Source organism: Heptranchias perlo, chromosome 28 (assembly GCF_035084215.1).
Source record: "Heptranchias perlo isolate sHepPer1 chromosome 28, sHepPer1.hap1, whole genome shotgun sequence".
NCBI classification, from domain to species: Eukaryota; Metazoa; Chordata; class Chondrichthyes; order Hexanchiformes; family Hexanchidae; genus Heptranchias; species Heptranchias perlo.
The window spans coordinates 16,266,064-16,284,380 of NC_090352.1; the positions used below are offsets into that span (position 1 = coordinate 16,266,064).

The window sequence follows — 18,317 nt, forward strand, 5'->3', positions numbered from 1 at the left end:
TTGCATTTATGTAGTGCCTATAGTGTAAAGGAAATGACTACGTTGCTTCATAAATAGGTGCAAATTAAAACAGACACTAAGCCAGAAAGGAAAAGTTTAGAAGGGGGAACTGAAGGCTAAGGTGAAGAGATGTGTTTTGAGGGGGTTTTTCAAGGTGGAGAGGTATAGGGAGGGAGTTACAAAGAGTAGGACTGAAGTAGCTGATAGCTCTGCTACCAATGGTGGGGTAAAAAAAGGGATGCACAGAAGGTCAGTCAAAGGAATGGCGTATTGTCCAGGAGATATAAAGCTGGAGGAGATGGCAGAAATAGGGTGGGTAAGGCCTTGGAGGGAATTAAAGATGAGAATGAAGACTTTGAATTGACTGACGAAGTTTCAGGAGAGATGGGCATGGAGCTAGGAGGCAAGAACATATTTGAAGACTTTAGAAAGGAAAGAGAAGTTGGAGATGGGGCGGCAGTTGGAGAGGATTGATGTGTCAAGTATTTTTTTTGTGGAGGGGGATGATGATGGATGTTTTGAAGGGAAAAGTGATGGTGTCAAAGAAATGGAGAACTATTAATTATGGCTGTCAGCATGGGGATCATAAAGGGGAACTGAGTGGTCAGTAGTTAGTGGGAAGAGAATAGAGGGAGTAAGGGGTAGATCTCAGGGATCCAATGAGCTTGGACAGGACGAGAGGAGAGATGGGTGATAAAAAGCAAAGAGACAAGGATCCTGAGTTACAGTGGATGAAATGCTGGGCAGGTTGGAATGTAAGAAATGGGAGGTGGTGGCAGAGGTTTGATCTTGGAAACAAAAGAATTTATGCACTCTTCACATTTGGTTTTTGAAGTGAAGTTGGAAGAGATGAGGGCTAGGTGGTAAAGGATGTACTTGGACAAGGAAAAGAGGCTGGGGTTGTCCCAGGGATGGTCCTGGAGTAATAGGCAGTTTAGACAGAGGAGTGTAAAATGTGTTGATGCTTGATGTAGTCAAGCCACATCTGATGATTGATGATGGGCTGTTGTGCATTAGGCATGTTCAAGTTTGCATCCCTCTGACTTAACAAATTAAAGATGAGGGCTGTAACAGGGGAGCCAGTAATTGATTTGTAGACAACAGGGGTGTGGTAACAGGTGGAGGGACAAAGGTGAGGGAGTTCATAATTTGTGAGTTCATTTTTGAGGGAGATGGGGAGAGTGTTTTCCATCGGTGGATGCTGGAAAAAGTGGGATTGGAGGAAGGTTGGGCAATATAGGTGGTAAGTGAAAAGGAGTCAGAGATTCCCCTGTCAGTGACTGAGACATCACGTGCAGAGAGGTCACAAGAAATCATGAGCTCAACAAGGATGTAGGCGAGGGAGTTTATATGAAAGATGAGGTTGAGGAAAGACAAGAGGATGATGAAGTCAGAGAAGAGAGAGCTAGGGGAGTTGAGATGTACACTGAAATTGCTGAGGATGAGTCGCCACTCAGTGCTGATGGCAGAGAGAAAGGAGGACAAGAATCTTAAAAGAAGTGTGAGAGATAGAAGAGGATCAAATGCTCAAAGGAGCAAAAGGTGCTGATGCAGTAGTGGGGAGAGGCCAAAGTGAGACTTGGTGATGAGGGGCATGCTGCTGCCACAGTGGTTTGGGTGGGAGTGGTGTGAACATCATTAAGTGAGTCCAATCATAATTTCTATTCTGTGTATTCAAATTACTGTGAAATAAAGGATTTTTATCAATTTGTAGCAGGCCTCATCTCACCAAGTTTTTGCTTGGTCTAACTTCGGACAGATTGAAGGTACGCGTGTGAAGGACACAAGTATCCATTTCAGGTCAGAAAGGGTCTACTATTGTTATACCTCTGGTTTCCCCTCCCCCTGCCAAAATTATTTATTAGACTGGGGGAGGGAAAATATAGTTTCCCCTCTCCCTGTCTAATACAGTTAACAGCTGGTACTAATTTCATCAGAATGGTAACGTGCTAATAGTACTCCAATTTTGTGGGTACGTCTATTTGTATAATTATTCACAGCTTCAGGTGCTGATCTGGACAGATGCAAGGAGTACACTAGTAGCAGGAGTGCAAATTTGCATGCAATGGCAATATAGGGGGACAAAAATTCTTACTGCCTTTGAAATGCTCAAAAGACACCTTAACCCATTTGCAGCCTTTGCAAAGGCTAAAGGGGGCAAGGGCTAAGAAGTGATGGGTAAAATTAAAGGAAAAAGAAATCTGAGTTGCAGGCATGAGCCCAGTGGCAAGTGACGGAGCAGCCCAGCAGCTAACTTCTTGCTTGATGTCTGAAGTGGAAATGGTGTTACATGAGATGGTTGTGGGGAGGTTGCCCCTTGTGCCACTCCACCGCACCAACCCCATACCTGCAAGGAGGTGGAGACAGGCTTGAATCCACAGCTAATGGGTACGATCGGTGGCTGTGCCAACCTATGCTGCATGGTAGCTGCAGGTGCCCTAGCAGCAGATGGCACAGACCTTCATCTGGCTGTCTGCTGTCCAGGACCCATTGAAGACAGTTCCCCCCTTAGTCATTCCCAGGTAAGGTTAAAAAATTCCTTCATATATGGTTCGTGGCATCTTGGCAGGTGTGGCCTATCATCCTAGCTTGTCTTCTTTCTTTCAGTACTACTGAAAGCATTGTGGTTAGTTAAGCATTCACATATTTTAATGGTTCCATTGGTTCTGCTGTACCAGCTTGCTTTGGCAACAGGAATGTCCTTGTGAACTAACCACCTGGTTTACTCTGTTTGCAATTGCAGAAGTGCGGGTGGGTACCAGCGAGCGAGCACAGAGTTGTGCCATCTAATATGCTTGCCATCCTCCATTGGTCCTCCTATTTTTCCAAACACATCAGATGGGGCAATTCCCATTGGAAAACCTACTGATGCCAGTAATCAATTGGCACATAGGCTCATGAGATCACAAGTCTCAGCAGAAAAGAAACAAAAGAAAACAATGCAGAAATGATCCTAAATCTGTTCAATGAATATTCTTACTGGGCTTTTTAAACTGACTGCTGTATACAGCTCAGCACCTAGTACACCTGGACGGCCATTACGTAAGGCAGGATTTGTACCAGGCACTGACCCAGCTTGATGGCCTGAAGATGTGGAAGATGTAATTGTGTCGCTTGTTATAAGGTTACTCGTCATTATAATATTGTGAAGTTCCCATCCTCTGGCCGATCAGAGATGTGCATCGTGTGCAAAAGGAGAGGATACCTTGCACTACAGGTCTCTGTCTCTTTATCTATGCTGCTGTGTCGATGAACTGGTGGGATATTAATGGCATGAAAATCAGCCCCTGTGTCTGCCTGGCTGTGACCAATCACATCCTTCAGGAGAAAAAGGGCTCTCCACACCTGTTTGAGTTTGGCACTGTAGTTGCTGAATGCTAATTGGGACCAGAAAAACAAGGAAGTATTATATAGAATACATAGAATGTACAGCACAGAAACAGGCTATTCAGCCAAACTGGTCCATGTCAGTGTTTCTGCTCTACACGAGCCTCCTCTCATCCCTCTTCATCCAACCCTATCAGCATATCCTTCTATTCCTTTCTCCCTCATGTGTTTATCTCGCTTCCCCTTAAATGCATCTATTCTATTCACCTCAACTACTCATTATGCTAGCAAGTTCCACACTCGAACCACTCTGAATAAAGAAGTTTCTCCTGAATTCCCTATTGGATTTATTAGTGACTATCTTATATTTATGGCCCCTGGCTTGGTCTCCCTTATAAGTAGAAACATCTTCTCTAGAGCTACCCTATCAAACCCTTTCATAGTCTTAAGGGCCTTTATCAGGTCACCCCTCAGCCTTCTCTTTTCTACAGAAAAAAAGCCCCAGCCTATTCAGTCTTTCCCGATAGTTATAACCGCTCAGTTCTGGTATCATCCTTGTAAATCTTTTTTTGTACCTTCTCCAGTGCCTCTATATCCTTTTAATAATATGGAGACCAGAACTGTGCACAGTACTGTAAGTGTGGTCTAACCAAGGTTCTGTTCAAGTATAACATAACTTCGCAGCTTTTCAATTCTATCCCTCTAGAAATGAACCCCAGTTTGCTGTTTGCTCTTTTTATGGCCTTATTAGCATGCATCGCTACTTTTAGTGATTTGTGTATCTGTACACCGAGATCCCCTTGCTCCTTACCCACTTACTCTTATTTTTCAAGGAGCACATGGCCTCCTTATTCTTCCTACCTAAATGCATCCCCTCACACTTATCTATATTGAAATTTGTTTGCCAATTACATGCCCATTCTGCAAGTTTATTAATGTCTTCTTGTATTTTGTTGCAGTCTTCCTCAGTATTAACTATACCCCCCCAATTTGGTGTCATCCGCACAGTAGCACGAACAGTCACTAAAACTATGAACAGAGTGTGCCAGCTGGACAGCCCCAGGGAACTGAAGGATGAGACAGTTCAGCCTGCCTCTCCTCCATTTCCTGGTATAGTTCAAGCCAACTCCATTGTTACTTTATGTTACAACAAGGTTCTAATCTCTACCTGTTAAAATCAGCAAACAGGGCATGTGTCAAACCAATGAGGTTTAAGCTATTCTGAAAACATGCTCAGTGAATAACTCGCCTGCACTTGGGGTAGCAACTTGCTTCCCATTTCCCAGTGATATGTACAGAGTATTGTTTACTTAGAGTCCATCTGCTTCATGAAATATTAATGCAGGCATTAATTTTATGCAATGAATTTCTATCTGAACATTTAGCTGAGCACAGAGCTGCACTGTGCTCACTGACTCAGCTGCTCTATTCCCAGTAAATCAGCAAGTTACCTAGGATGTTGAGTAAGGAGTGAGGGGTCAGTTAACCCTTTCAAAGGCACAAGTTTGTGATCAGCATTAAACCACAAATGCAATGAGCTTCCCAGGCAGTTCAGTGAGATAAACAAAAAGATAGCACACTGCATCAAAATTCCCTGAAACATACAGAAATACAACATCAATTTTATTAAATTATACAATGGTTATCATAAACAATAACCGGAGCTCTGCACTACTCTCACATCTTCTACATGATGGATTTTGAAATTAGTTACCAACCTTCAATGGACTTAGCAAACTGCTCCCAGTGGATACCCGACCCTGGATCACAAACACAAACTGTTCCCAAGGATTGCTGACACAGGGGATGACACAAACCACTCCCAAATACAGCTGACAAAGGGGTTCAGACACAAACTGCTCCCAATGATAGCGGATACAGGGGCTCAGACAAAAAACATCCTCTTGCAAAGCAGATCTGATGTCTTTACAGAAACTCACAATGCACTAATTAATTCAAAATAAGGCATTTTAAATAAATCAGCTGAACATTTAACTCCTTTGTTCCACTCTCTGTCACCATAATGCCATGGTGAGGCCTGGGTTCTTTTCCTGGTGATGCCTACAATATTACAACCTTATGAATAGTTGCAAGGTCACTGAAACACTTAGCTGCAAGTTCAGGACACAATACCTGTCAATACTCAATTGTCAGAGGTAAGAACTACATTATAAAACAAAGCCAGCAGCAGGTTTAATTCAACAAACAACAAACCTCTATACAACACTGCCCTTGGGAGCCATGTAAAGGGTGTGTTGCAGCTAGGGTGCAGCACAGACAGGCTGCTTTATGTGGGCTCTCTTCTAGGAGCCATAAATGTTAAGTGTTGTATCACAGCAAGTAATGCTATTGAATGTGCAGAGGTCTGCTATGAATCAGTAATATATTAAACATTAAAAAGGTCTAGCTCTGTAACAGTGGCAGCAAGCCAGAAATCAGGAATATTCTCAGCGAGCTCTTGGGGAAACAAGCCAAAACCATTTCACCCTCCTCAAAAAAAACCTTTTGTAATTTAACTACCACAGGAAAAAATCTTGAAAATTACCTGCTTTTTCTTTGTGATTCAGGCTGGATGAATGAATGTAGAGCCTATGCTGGTGGTGCTGTACCTAACCAGGCAAAGCCCCTACTGCTGCCAAGCAACAGCCAAAGGATTTATAGGACAGTCTCACTGTCATAAATGGAGAGTGAGGCACCCATCCTACCGTCTTTGGGAGAACCAAAAATATTACCTTCCTTCAGGAAAAATGAGGATCACATTTACCATCACATGTTATATCAGAATAACAGATGTGAGATCAGTAAGTGATATACATACTGCAGCAGTGATGGGTGGATTGATCCAACCCTTCCCCTCCTTTTTCTGCACAGCATGGTAGGGTCTAAATCCACATAACTGTCTTATCAGGTATCATCACTGCGAGCAGCTCTGCGGCAATCTCTCCTTCATTTGCTGATTGGGAGGGGGAACCTGTGCAGGTTAAGATAGTCAGAAATTCTGCCAATAGATCCTTTCAGGCTTTTTTTTAGTAGAAGTGATGGGATACATTATGGCACTCATTACGCCATACACATGCCTCAAAAATAATTTGCATTTATACAGCACCTTTAATGTAGAAAAACGTCCTAAGACACTTCACAGGGATGCAATCAGACAAAAATGGATGCCGAGCCAAAGGAAGAAACACGAAGAGGGGTGACCAAAAGCTAGGTCAACGAGGTGGGTTTTAAGGAGAGTCTTAAAGGAATAGAGGGTGGTGGAGAGATGAAAGGGTTTAGGGAGGAATTTCAGAGTGTGGGGCCTTTACAGCTGGCAGCATCGCTGCCAATGGTGAGGCAAAAGGAGAGGGGTTGTACATGAGGTCAGAATCAGAGGAACAGAGAGTTCCAGTGATAGGGGATGGGAGTTGTAGGACTGGAAAAGGTTAGAGAGAGGGGCAAGGGCGAGGCCATGAAGGAATTTAAACATGAGACTGAGAATTTTAAACTGTAGGTAAGTGTAAGTGGCTAGGGTTAGATTGCAACTAGTTGATTAGGGCCAGGAAGCAGATTGTAGGTAATTTATTAGTGCCTGTGTCAGATTGGAAGTAGTGTACTGCGGTCAGTATCAGATTGTAGGTAGCGGAATGGAGCCAGAATTAGATCGTAGGTGGGGAATTGGGGTGAGGACTAGATTGTAGCTACAGTGACTCAACCCAGAACCACATTTGTTAGGTAAGTGTGGTCTCGCAGTATGCATTAAGGGCAAATTAGCACTAGATACTGAGGGTGGGCTAACAGTGGTTCAATAAGGTCTGGTGTGAGGCCTGACAGTAGGTGGAATGTGAACCAGAAAGATCCTTATTATTCTTTATCATTTTCAACAGGCAGCTCAAAGGCCGCAGCCTGGTCAGCTACAAAGACCCTGAGTGGTAGAGATGGGAGGAGGAGTGAAGTAAATGTGCAAACCCCTTGAGACAGGCCTCGGGTTTCAGATTCCAAACATACAAGTTGTAGTACAGCGATCAGACAAAGAAGTGACAAACGATCCATACTGTCTGATCTGGGATCTGATCCCTAGACATGGATGCCTATGACTGCTGGAAACTGACGGTGTATCACAAGTGGTAGATGTACAGTCTTCCTTATCATAGAAGTTACAACATGGAAACAGGCCCTTCGGCCCAACATGTCCATGTCGCCCAGTTTATACCACTAAGCTAGTCCCAATTTCCTGCACTTGTCCCATATCCCTCTATACCCATCTTACCCATGTAACTGTCCAAATGCTTTTTAAAAGACAAAATTGTACCCACCTCTACTACTGCCTCTGGCAGCTCGTTCCAGACACTCACCACCCTTTGAGTGAAAAAATTGCCCCTCTGGACCCTTTTATATCTCTCCCCTCTCACCTTAAATCTATGGCCCCTCGTTATAGACTCCCCTACCTTTGGGAAAAGATTTTGAATATCTACCTTATCTATGCCCCTCATTATTTTATAGACTTCTATAAGATCACCCCTTAACCTCCTACTCTCCAGGGAAAAAAGTCCCAGTCTGTCCAACCTCTCCCTATAAGTCAAACCATCAAGTCCCAGTAGCATCCTAGTAAATCTTTTCTGCACTCTTTCTAGTTTAATAATATCCTTTCTATAATTGGGTGACCAGAACTGTACACAGTACTCCAAGTGTGGCCTCACCAATGCCCTGTACAACTTCAACAAGACATCCCAACTCCTGCATTCAATGTTCTGACCAATGAAACCAAGCATGCCGAATGCCTTCTTCACCACCCTATCCACCTGTGACTCCACTTTCAAGGAGCTATGAACCTGTACTCCTAGATCTCTTTGTTCTATAACTCTCCCCAACGCCCTACCATTAACGGAGTAGGTCCTGGCCCGATTCGATCTACCAAAATGCATCACCTCACATTTATCTAAATTAAACTCCATCTGCCATTCATCGGCCCACTGGCCCAATTTATCAAGATCCCGTTGCAATCCCAGATAACCTTCTTCACTGTCCACAATGCCACCAATCTTGGTGTCATCTGCAAACTTACTAACCATGCCTCCTAAATTCTCATCCAAATCATTAATATAAATAACAAATAACAGCGGACCCAGCACCGATCCCTGAAGCACACCGCTGGTCACAGGCCTCCAGTTTGAAAAACAACCCTCTACAACCACCCTCTGTCTTCTGTCGTCAATCCAATTTTGTATCCAATTGGCTACCTCACCTTGGATCCCGTGAGATTTAACCTTATGTAACAACCTACCATGCGGTACCTTGTCAAAGGCTTTGCTGAAGTCCATGTAGACCACGTCTACTGCACAGCCCTCATCTATCTTCTTGGTTACCCCTTCAAAAAACTCAATCAAATTCGTGAGACATGATTTTCCTCTCACAAAACCATGCTGACTGTTCCTAATCAGTCCCTGCCTCTCCAAATGCCTGTAGATCCTGTCCCTCAGAATACCCTCTAACAACTTACTCACTACAGATGTCAGGCTCACCGGTCTGTAGTTCCCAGGCTTTTCCCTGCCTCCCTTCTTAAACAAAGGCACAACATTTGCTACCCTCCAATCTTCAGGCACCTCACCTGTAGCGGTGGATGATTCAAATATCTCTGCTAGGGGACCCGCAATTTCCTCCCTAACCTCCCATAACGTCCTGGGATACATTTCATCAGGTCCCGGAGATTTATCTATCTTGATGCGCGTTAAGACTTCCAGCACTTCCCTCTCTGTAATATGTACACTCCTCAAGACATCACTATTTATTTCCCCAAGTTCCCTAACATCCATGCCTTTCTCAACCGTAAATACCGATGTGAAATATTCATTCAGGATCTCACCCATCTCTTGTGGTTCCGCACATAGACGACCTTGTTGATTCTTCTTTGAAAGAGCGTAAGAATGAAGAATAATCAGAACTAGAAAAGGCCATTCAGCTCACCTAATCACTGAAGCCTGTACTTCTTGTATTCTAACTCTCCCAGCCTAGCATTCATTTATGGTTTGAACACCCCTCTAAGTCTTTGACTACTACTCCCCTGATTGGCAGTTTATTCCAGACATTTATCACCCTTTGTATGAAGTAGTTCCTTCTGATATTAATTTAAATTTATTTTTCACTTATTAATATTTATGATTTGTGGTTTTAAGATTTTAAAGTAATATTCACAATTTACCCTATCTGGGCTATTTAATTTTTTTATTCTTCAGTGAGACATCCTTCCTTAACCACCTTCCTTTTAGACCATACAGCTTCTCTAATCTGTCCTCATTGCTCATTCCCTTCACATGTGGAATCATTCAAGCTGCTCTTTGTTACACTCTCTCCAACATTTGCACATCCCTTTTCTCTCATGGTATTCAGTCCTGTACATACTATTCCGAGCATCACCAGGCGTACCTAAAAATGAGGTGCCAACCTGGTGAAGCTACAACTCAGGACTACATGCATGCTAAAGAGCGGAAGCAACACGCTACAGACAGAGTTAAGCGATTCCACAACCAATTGATCAGATCAAAGCTCTGCAGTCCTGACACATCCAGTCGTGAATGGTGGTGGACAATTAAACAACTAACGGGAGGAGGAGGCTCTGTAAACATCCCCATCCTCAATGATGGCAGGCGCAACTCGTGAGTGCAAAAGACAAGGCTGAAGTGTTTGCAACCATCTTTAGCCAGAAGTGCCGAGTGGATGTTCCATCTCGGCCTCCTCCTGAGATTCCCACCATCAAGAAGCCAGTCTTCAGCCAATTCGATTCACTCCACGTGATATCAAGAAACGGCTGAGTGCACTGGATACAGCAAAGGCTATGGGCCCCGACAACATCCCGGCTGTAGTGCTGAAGGCTTGTGCTCCAGAACTAGCTGCGCCTCTAGACAAACTGTTCCAGTACAGCAACAACACTGGCATCTACCCGACAATGTGGAAAATTGCCCAGGTATGTCCTGTCCACAAAAAGCAGGACAAATCCAATCCGGCCAATTACCGCCCCATCAGTCTACTCTCAATCATCAGCAAAGTGAAGGATGGTGTCGTCGACAGTGCGATCGAGCGGCACTTACTCACCAATAACCTACTCACCGACGCTCAGTTTGGGTTCCGCCAGGACCACTCGGCTCCAGACCTCATTACAGCCTGGGTCCAAACATGGACAAAAGAGCTGAATTCCAGAGGTGAGGTGAGAGTGACTGCCCTTGACATCAAGGCAACATATGATCGAGTGTGGCACCAAGGAGCCCTAGTAAAATTGAAGTCAATGGGAATCAGGGGGAAAACTCTCCAGTGGCTGGAGTCATACCTAGCACAAAGGAAGATGGTAGTGGTTGTTGGAGGCCAATCATCTCAGCCCCAGGGCATTGCTGCAGGAGTTCCTCAAGGCAGTGTCCTAGACCCAACTATCTTCAGCTGCTTCATCAATGACCTTCCCTCCATCATAAGGTCAGAAATGGGGATGTTCGCTGATGATTGCACAGTGTTCAGTTCCACTCGCAACCTCTCAGACAATGAAGCAGTCTGTGCCCGCATGCAGCAAGGCCTGGACAACATTCAGGCTTGGGCCGATAAGTGGCAAGTAATATTCGTACCAGACAAGTGCCAGGCAATGACCATCTCCAACAAGAGAGAGTCTAACCACCTCCCCTTGACATTCAACGAAATTACCATCGCCGAATCCTCCACAATTACGGTTGAGAAAGGCATGGATGTTAGGGAACTTGGGGAAATAAATAGTGATGTCTTGAGGAGTGTACATATTACAGAGAGGGAGGTGCTGGAAGTCTTAACGCACATCAAGGTAGATAAATCTCCGGGACCTGATGAAATGTATCGCAGGACGTTTTGGGAGGTTAGGGAGGAAATTGCGGGTCCCCTAGCAGAGATATTTGAATCATCGACAGCTACAGGTGAGGTGCCTGAAGATTGGAGGGTAGCAAATGTTGTGCCTTTGTTTAAGAAGGGCGGCAGGGAAAAGCCTGGGAACTACAGACCGGTGAGCCTGACATCTGTAGTGGGTAAGTTGTTAGAGGGTATTCTGAGAGACAGGATCTACGGGCATTTGGAGAGGCAGGGACTGATTAGGAACAGTCAGCATGGTTTTGTGAGAGGAAAATCATGTCTCACAAATTTGATTGAGTTTTTTGAAGGGGTAACCAAGAAGATAGATGAGGGCTGTGCAGTAGACGTGGTCTACATGGACTTTAGCAAAGCCTTTGACAAGGTACTACATGGTAGGTTGTTACATAAGGTTAGATCTCATGGGATCCAAGGTGAGGTAGCCAATTGGATACAAAATTAGATTGACGACAGAAGACAGAGGGTGGGTGTAGAGGGTTGTTTTTCAAACTGGAGGCCTGTGACCAGCGGTGTGCCTCAGGGATCGGTGCTGGGTCCGCTGTTATTTGTTATTTATATTAATGATTTGGATGAGAATTTAGGAGGCATGGTTAGTAAGTTTGCAGATGACACCAAGATTGGTGGCATTGTGGACAGTGAAGTAGCTTATCTGGGATTGCAACGGGATCTTGATAAATTGGGCCAGTGGGCCGATGAATGGCAGATGGAGTTTAATTTAGATAAATGTGAGGTGATGCATTTTGGTAGATCGAATCGGGCCAGGACCTACTCCGTTAATGGTAGGGCGTTGGGGAGAGTTATAGAACAAAGAGATCTAGGAGTACAGGTTCATAGCTCCTTGAAAGTGGAGTCACAGGTGGATAGGGTGGTGAAGAAAGCATTCAGCATACTTGGTTTCATTGGTCAGAACATTGAATACAGGAGTTGGGATGTCTTGTTGAAGTTGTACAAGACATTAGTAAGGCCACACTTGGAATACTGTGTACAGTTCTGGTCACCCTATTATAGAAAGGATATTATTAAACTAGAAAGAGTGCAGAAAAGATTTACTAGGATGCTACCGGGACTTGATGGTTTGACTTATAGGGAGAGGTTGGATAGACTGAGACTTTTTCCCCTGAAGAGTAGGAGGTTTAGGGGTGATCTTATAGAAGTCTATAAAATAATGAGGGGCATAGATAAGGTCGATAGTCAAAATCTTTTCCCAAAGGTAGGGGAGTCTATAACGAGGGGCCATAGATTTAAGGTGAGAGGGGAGAGATATAAAAGGGTCCAGAGGGGCAATTTTTTCACTCAAAGGGTGGTGAGTGTCTGGAACGAGCTGCCAGAGGCAGTAGTAGAGGCGGGTACAATTTTGTCTTTTAAAAAGCATTTGGACAGTTACATGGGTAAGATGGGTATAGAGGGATATGGGCCAAGTGCAGGCAACTGGGACTAGCTTAGTGGTATAAACTGGGCGACATGGACATGTTGGGCCGAAGGGCCTGTTTCCATGTTGTAAACTTCTATGATTCTATGATTCTAATCAACATCCTGGGGGTCACCATTGACCAGAAACTTAACTGGACCAGTGGCTACAAGAGCAGGTCAGAGGCTGGGTATTTTGCGGCGAGTGACTCACCTCCTAACTCCCCAAAGCCTTTCCACCATCTACAAGGCACATGTCAGGAGTGTGCTGGAATACTCTCCACTTGCCTGGATGAGTGCAGCTCCAACAACACTCAAGAAGCTCGACACCATCCAGGACAATGCAGCCCACTTGATTGGCACCCTATCCACCACCCTAAACATTCACTCCCTTCACCACCGGCGCACTGTGGCTGCAGTGTGTACCATCCATAGGATGCACTGCAACAACTCGCCAATGCTTCTTCGACTGCACCTCCCAAACCCGCGACCTCTACCACCTAGAAGGACAAGGGCAGCAGGCACATGGGAACAACACCACCTGCACGTTCCTCTCCAAGTCACACACCATCCTGACTTGGAAATATATCACCGTTCGCTGGGTCAAAATCCTGGATCTCCCTTCCTAACAGTACTGTGGGAGAACCTTCACCACACGGACTGCAGCGGTTCAAGAAGGCGGCTCGCCACCACCCTCTCAAGGGCAATTAGGGATGGGCAATAAATGCTGGCCTCGCCAGCGACGCCCACATCCCATGAACGAATAAAAAAAAGTAAAGTCCCCACCACTTACACCGCTTATCACAGGCAGCCGCCTATATCGGGCAAATAGCGCTAAGCATTTTTCAGTACCATAGGCGTCAATTACAAAGGTACTGATTAAAACATATTAAGTACACCGGCCATTTTGTGCCGTTCAATCCCTACCAATGTAGTAACAGACTTCCAGTTTTTCTTTGCATCACAGCAAAGAAACCCTTTTACATTTTCTAAATTTACATTGATACACGGATGTCATTTATTCAAAAATTCCTAGTCAATATTGATTCACATAGAATTAGCGTTAGACCAAAGTAATCAAGCATTACTCATTTATTCAAGCTCACTGAAAATTTAACATTAGACCAAGGTAGCCTAGAAATTGGTGCTTGGACTCTGAAGAGCTTTTCGTTTTCCCTCGAAACTTTTATTGAACTCTGCAAAGTTCACATGCTTTCCCATTGAGAACCTTACACTGTACATTTGGATAGCACTATTCATTAAGCATTGACCCTATGGTGAGATCAATACTTAGGAGGAGGGTAAAGTCCATTAGGCCAGGGAGCTCATTCAACACTGAGCGTAGATGACGTGCTGGCAGTATGTGTTTAGGTGGGACAATGGGAGACTGAGGTCTCTCCATGTTAGTTGATAAAAATACACCCTTCCGCACTGGTGAAGGAGTGGGGTTGTGGAGTGCAGGCCCGTGCATTCCGTAATGTTTTCCCAGCTCCATTTCAGCCTGCACAGCACTATCTGAGATTGATAAATGCTCTACAGATGCCTTGCCCATTGTTGTGGGGGTGGGGGCTGGTAATTCGACTTTCTTCCTGTTGTAGGATTCTACAAGCCTGTAAGCTGTTGTGGCAAGGTTATAGGTAAAGGGGGCATAGAGAACGGTTAGGTCAGTAAGGACTCGAGTAGCTACCCAGGCCTCTGTCAGGATGGGCTGATCTCAGCCATCCCATAGCAGGTCAGGGTCAGGCAGTTAGGTGCAAGGGCCTTGAACAGTAACATTTCCATATCATATCATTTTTGTATGGCCTCAGGCAGACAAAATCAACTTCAGTTAACTGTAGACGGGTTCCTTTCTCTTTGTGGGGACAAAAGAGACAAGTAAACAAATACTGTCTCGGGATATCTATATTTTGATGGGGACTATTTGCTTCAGCCAGCTTCACAAAGTAATACCATTACACATATTTATAAGTTAATTACTCTTGAGATTCCATCGTGTCTTTGAGATCTTAACACATGTGACAGAGAGCGGACATATTGTTTGATGTGGAAGCCAGGTGTCAGAAGCAAATGAAACCACTGAATTGCCAGGGGTATTCACAATCTGTCTACCTGAGCTATAAAGTTGATTAATAACAGGATTGTCTGCCTCGGGTAAGAGCTTCTTTGATCTGCCATAGAGTCCCAGAAGAACTGTATAATTGGTGTGAGTTCTATGTATCTTCAGTTCCCTGTTTGCCAGCCTGTTTCCACATTGAGTTGGTGAGGAAAAAGCTCCAGAGAAAATCTTGTCGCATATTATCAAAGAGTCAGTTAAAAGGTTCTGGACACTAACATTTTTGGGGCAGTTTAAGTAGTGCATAATTCAAGCACTGTAATGCTGATTATTTTGCTGTTTTCCTTTGCTTCTGTGTAATCATATTCCTAGTAAATGATTTTGATAGTTTTAGACTGTACGTTATGATCCGATAGTAATGTTTTCTGCCTTTCAGAACCGACAGGAGAAAATGATGGGCAATCCATGCAATCTGTAGTGTGAAATATCGAGGTAAAAGGTTAATTGTTAGTCCTGCAGCACACTAATCCCATTCACGTCACACATAGGAGAGTTTCTATTCAAAGCAAAGTAACATGCACCTTCAGTGCTGTGTAGACCTCCATCCATGCTGATTTTATCTGGGGAACTATGAATGGCAGTACGTGTAAGGGGAAAGTAGTTGAGCATCACTTGTTTCCCTGTAGCTGCAGTGCTCAGTAGGAATATTTAAAGCCAGTGAGAGTCAGCCTGCATTCCCTCTTGGGGAGTCAGTGCTGTTGCAGGTATATCCTTGGTTACTCCCTTACCTACAAGACTCTTGAGATGTACTTATTAAGATCACAGAGCATTATGTCTGACTACAAATTGGCATTTAGAAAGTGGAAGAGTACATTCATCTTTTATAGGCTCACTCTCACCAGCAGAGAGGCAGGCTGCTCCAATGATGTATGCAGAGACAGTCTTGTTTGTAAAGGGCTAGGAACCTGGGTATCTAGGTACTTAACGTTTCTGTTCATGCAGTGAGGAAAGCTCCCCCAATTTGTTTTGGGATGTTGCAAAGGTGATGTTGGTGTCACATAGGAGAATGTTGTCTCGGCTCTATGGATTTGTTCTTATGGTCACTGCTAAATTCTATAGTCAGCTATAGTTGGTAAAAGCTTTACATCAGACCAGGCACAGACATGAGTAGAATGTTGTGTTTCTGGCCTGCCAACACACAGTATAAGGAGAGTCGTTCTAATGCCCATTGTGTTGGTATCTGTTTACTGATAAGTTAATCAAAGGCACTGTTACCATGGGAGACAGCTGGCTGCTTTGGTGAGTACTCCCTTTCAAAGAAAGAAACTGCAGGTGGCACATAAAACCACAGCACTGGAATTTTTGATGTAAGTAGAACTCTGACAAAAATTCTTTGGCAAAATTTATAGATGTGGTCTATTAACTGCCCTACTCATGTACCAAACAGAGTACAGTTAATAGACCACGTCCATAATTTTTACAAAGTAACTGCTCCGAGCATGGAGTGTCGCTAGGGGTGAACATAGTAATAGAGATAGTGCTACAACATTGCAGCCCCAACTTTCCAATCCAAGCTTTCTACTAGTGAGCCTACCACCAGTGCCTAATTCTTTGTACTACAATGAGACCTAATCAATCACTATGTGACTATATTTTATGTTTTTAATGCACATTATGAAGCTCACAGTGGTTTTAAACTGTGCACACCAATAACTGATGTGCTCTGTGTTGCTGGCATGAAATGACACACACTAAAGGATTTAGAATTGGACATAACAAGAGACAACTTATTACTGAAAATTAACCCAGCCAACGTATATTAGAGTAGCCCCTCCTACATAGCAATACATCGAGGACTCAGGGAATACTCAGATTCCCAAGAATCTGGACTGAGAATCCATTACAAATCTTGTGACTACAAATCACTTACACTTTCTGTAAATTTCTACTACTAAGTATTATTAGGCAGAATTAGGGAAAAAGTAAAGAATTAACAAATACTCCAAGGCCTAATCCTTTTGATTCATCAGTCAACAGAAGACTAGGCCGAGGTTCAACTTGTAATACTGAGTTTCAAACCTCCTCATTCTGGAGCTGAGGGAGACTCAGATATAGGCCTCCCTAATCAATGACCTGCATTACCTAATCTTCAACCAAAATTAAATCTAGCTTTTAGAAGCCACGTTTACACACTGTGTCAACATTAAGAATCTGGCAACTGTCGAGAGTTACTGCTGCAATCCGTCTGATCTCACCTTATTAACCTGATACAAATCCGAATGGAGACAGCCTCACCTCCTTAGAACAATACTCGATGGGTTCAAATGCATGCTATAATGATATCTGTGGTAAAGTGAGTCTTAACTGGGGACAATAGCCAATTACAACAATCCAAATTAGCCATCTGCTTCTGGTTAAGCCGCACTCTATCTGTCCGAGACTCTCCCGCACCAGTTGTCCACTCTCCTTTTCTTATTCCCTCAAACTGGGTCTCCCTACTTCATCTTGGATTACAATTTCTCTTATCCTGATGCCCTTTACTTAGCTAAGTGTTCTGGGCTCTGTGTTTGGGGTGGAGGCTACTGAAGCTCATTGTGGAGAGTATGCACTCATCTGTTCCTGGTTCAGCCTATCCTGACTCCACAAGACCTAGTCTCCTAGTCTCGTGTCATTGATTGTGCTTGGGTGAAACAGAGTGGAGAACAGTCTGCATAAGATAGAGAGGAGAGCGGGAGACCAGTGTTGGATTGCCCAGGCCAGATAAGAAAATAGGACTGAGCCAAGAACCGGTGAATGCGCTCCCCCAGAATGACCTACAGGATCATCCACCCAAATCACAGATCACAGGAGACCAAGCTATAGCTAAGGGCATAGGGATCAGTTGATTACATTACGTGATTTTTTTAAAATATAAAAGAGTTATTGTAACGAGGCTGTGCTGTATATGCATTTTACTCACAGTCCCTGGGTCCTGCACATGGGAAGACTCTCGTAGAGACACCACGGCTAACTGCCTCTGTAGCCGCAGCACTTCCTTCTGAGACTCTCTCAGCACGCGCTCAAAGTCACTCTGCTTCAACCTATCAGGAGCCTCCTGTTCACAAACAAAAACAGAAAAGGTGCTCTGATTTATTTGAGTTTACACTTTGAAATATAAACTCAGGCATGATTGAAGTATGAATAAATGCGAACACCCATTTTTGGATCAAAAGGTGGTAACACGATTTCATACACAAATGTATATTAATAGAGTACCTAAGGTAGTCAGATTGAATGTCGAGGTTAACTGGGGACAGGGTGGTACCAGTGCTCATCCCATTCTGTACTTTCAGCTCAAAACAACATTATTTTGTAAAGCATGTGTATTGCTGGAAAAAGGCTCAACAGAAATCAGTTTTGTGTTGGCCTGTGGAATGCCCATAACACTAACAAAATGTAAACAATTTTACAACACAAAGTTATAGTCCAACAAATTTATTTTAAATTCCACAAGCTTTCGGAGGCTTCCCCCTTCGTCAGGTGAACGGTGTGGAAATGAGATTTTCGAATCCTTTGCATTTTAAAGTCACAGAACAATGCCTGGTGATTACTGCCCGTTGCCAAGGCAATCACAGTGAGCAGACAGAAAGGTGTCACCTAAAAAGGCCACCGAATATACAAACCCCCAAAAAAAGAG

General features: G+C 43.9%; 1 protein-coding gene across 5 annotated transcripts in view; it reads right to left on the reverse strand.

Annotated features, from left to right (window-relative positions):
- The window catches only part of LOC137344882 (RIMS-binding protein 2-like), a 236,175-nt gene that overhangs the window by 95,149 nt on the left and 122,709 nt on the right, over nt 1-18,317 (reverse strand). For all 5 annotated transcript variants that reach the window (XM_068008127.1, XM_068008130.1, XM_068008128.1 and 2 more), the window contains exon 5: nt 17,601-17,735. In XM_068008127.1, the coding sequence (XP_067864228.1) occupies nt 17,601-17,735 (135 nt within the window). The remainder of the gene's footprint in view (nt 1-17,600; nt 17,736-18,317) is intronic.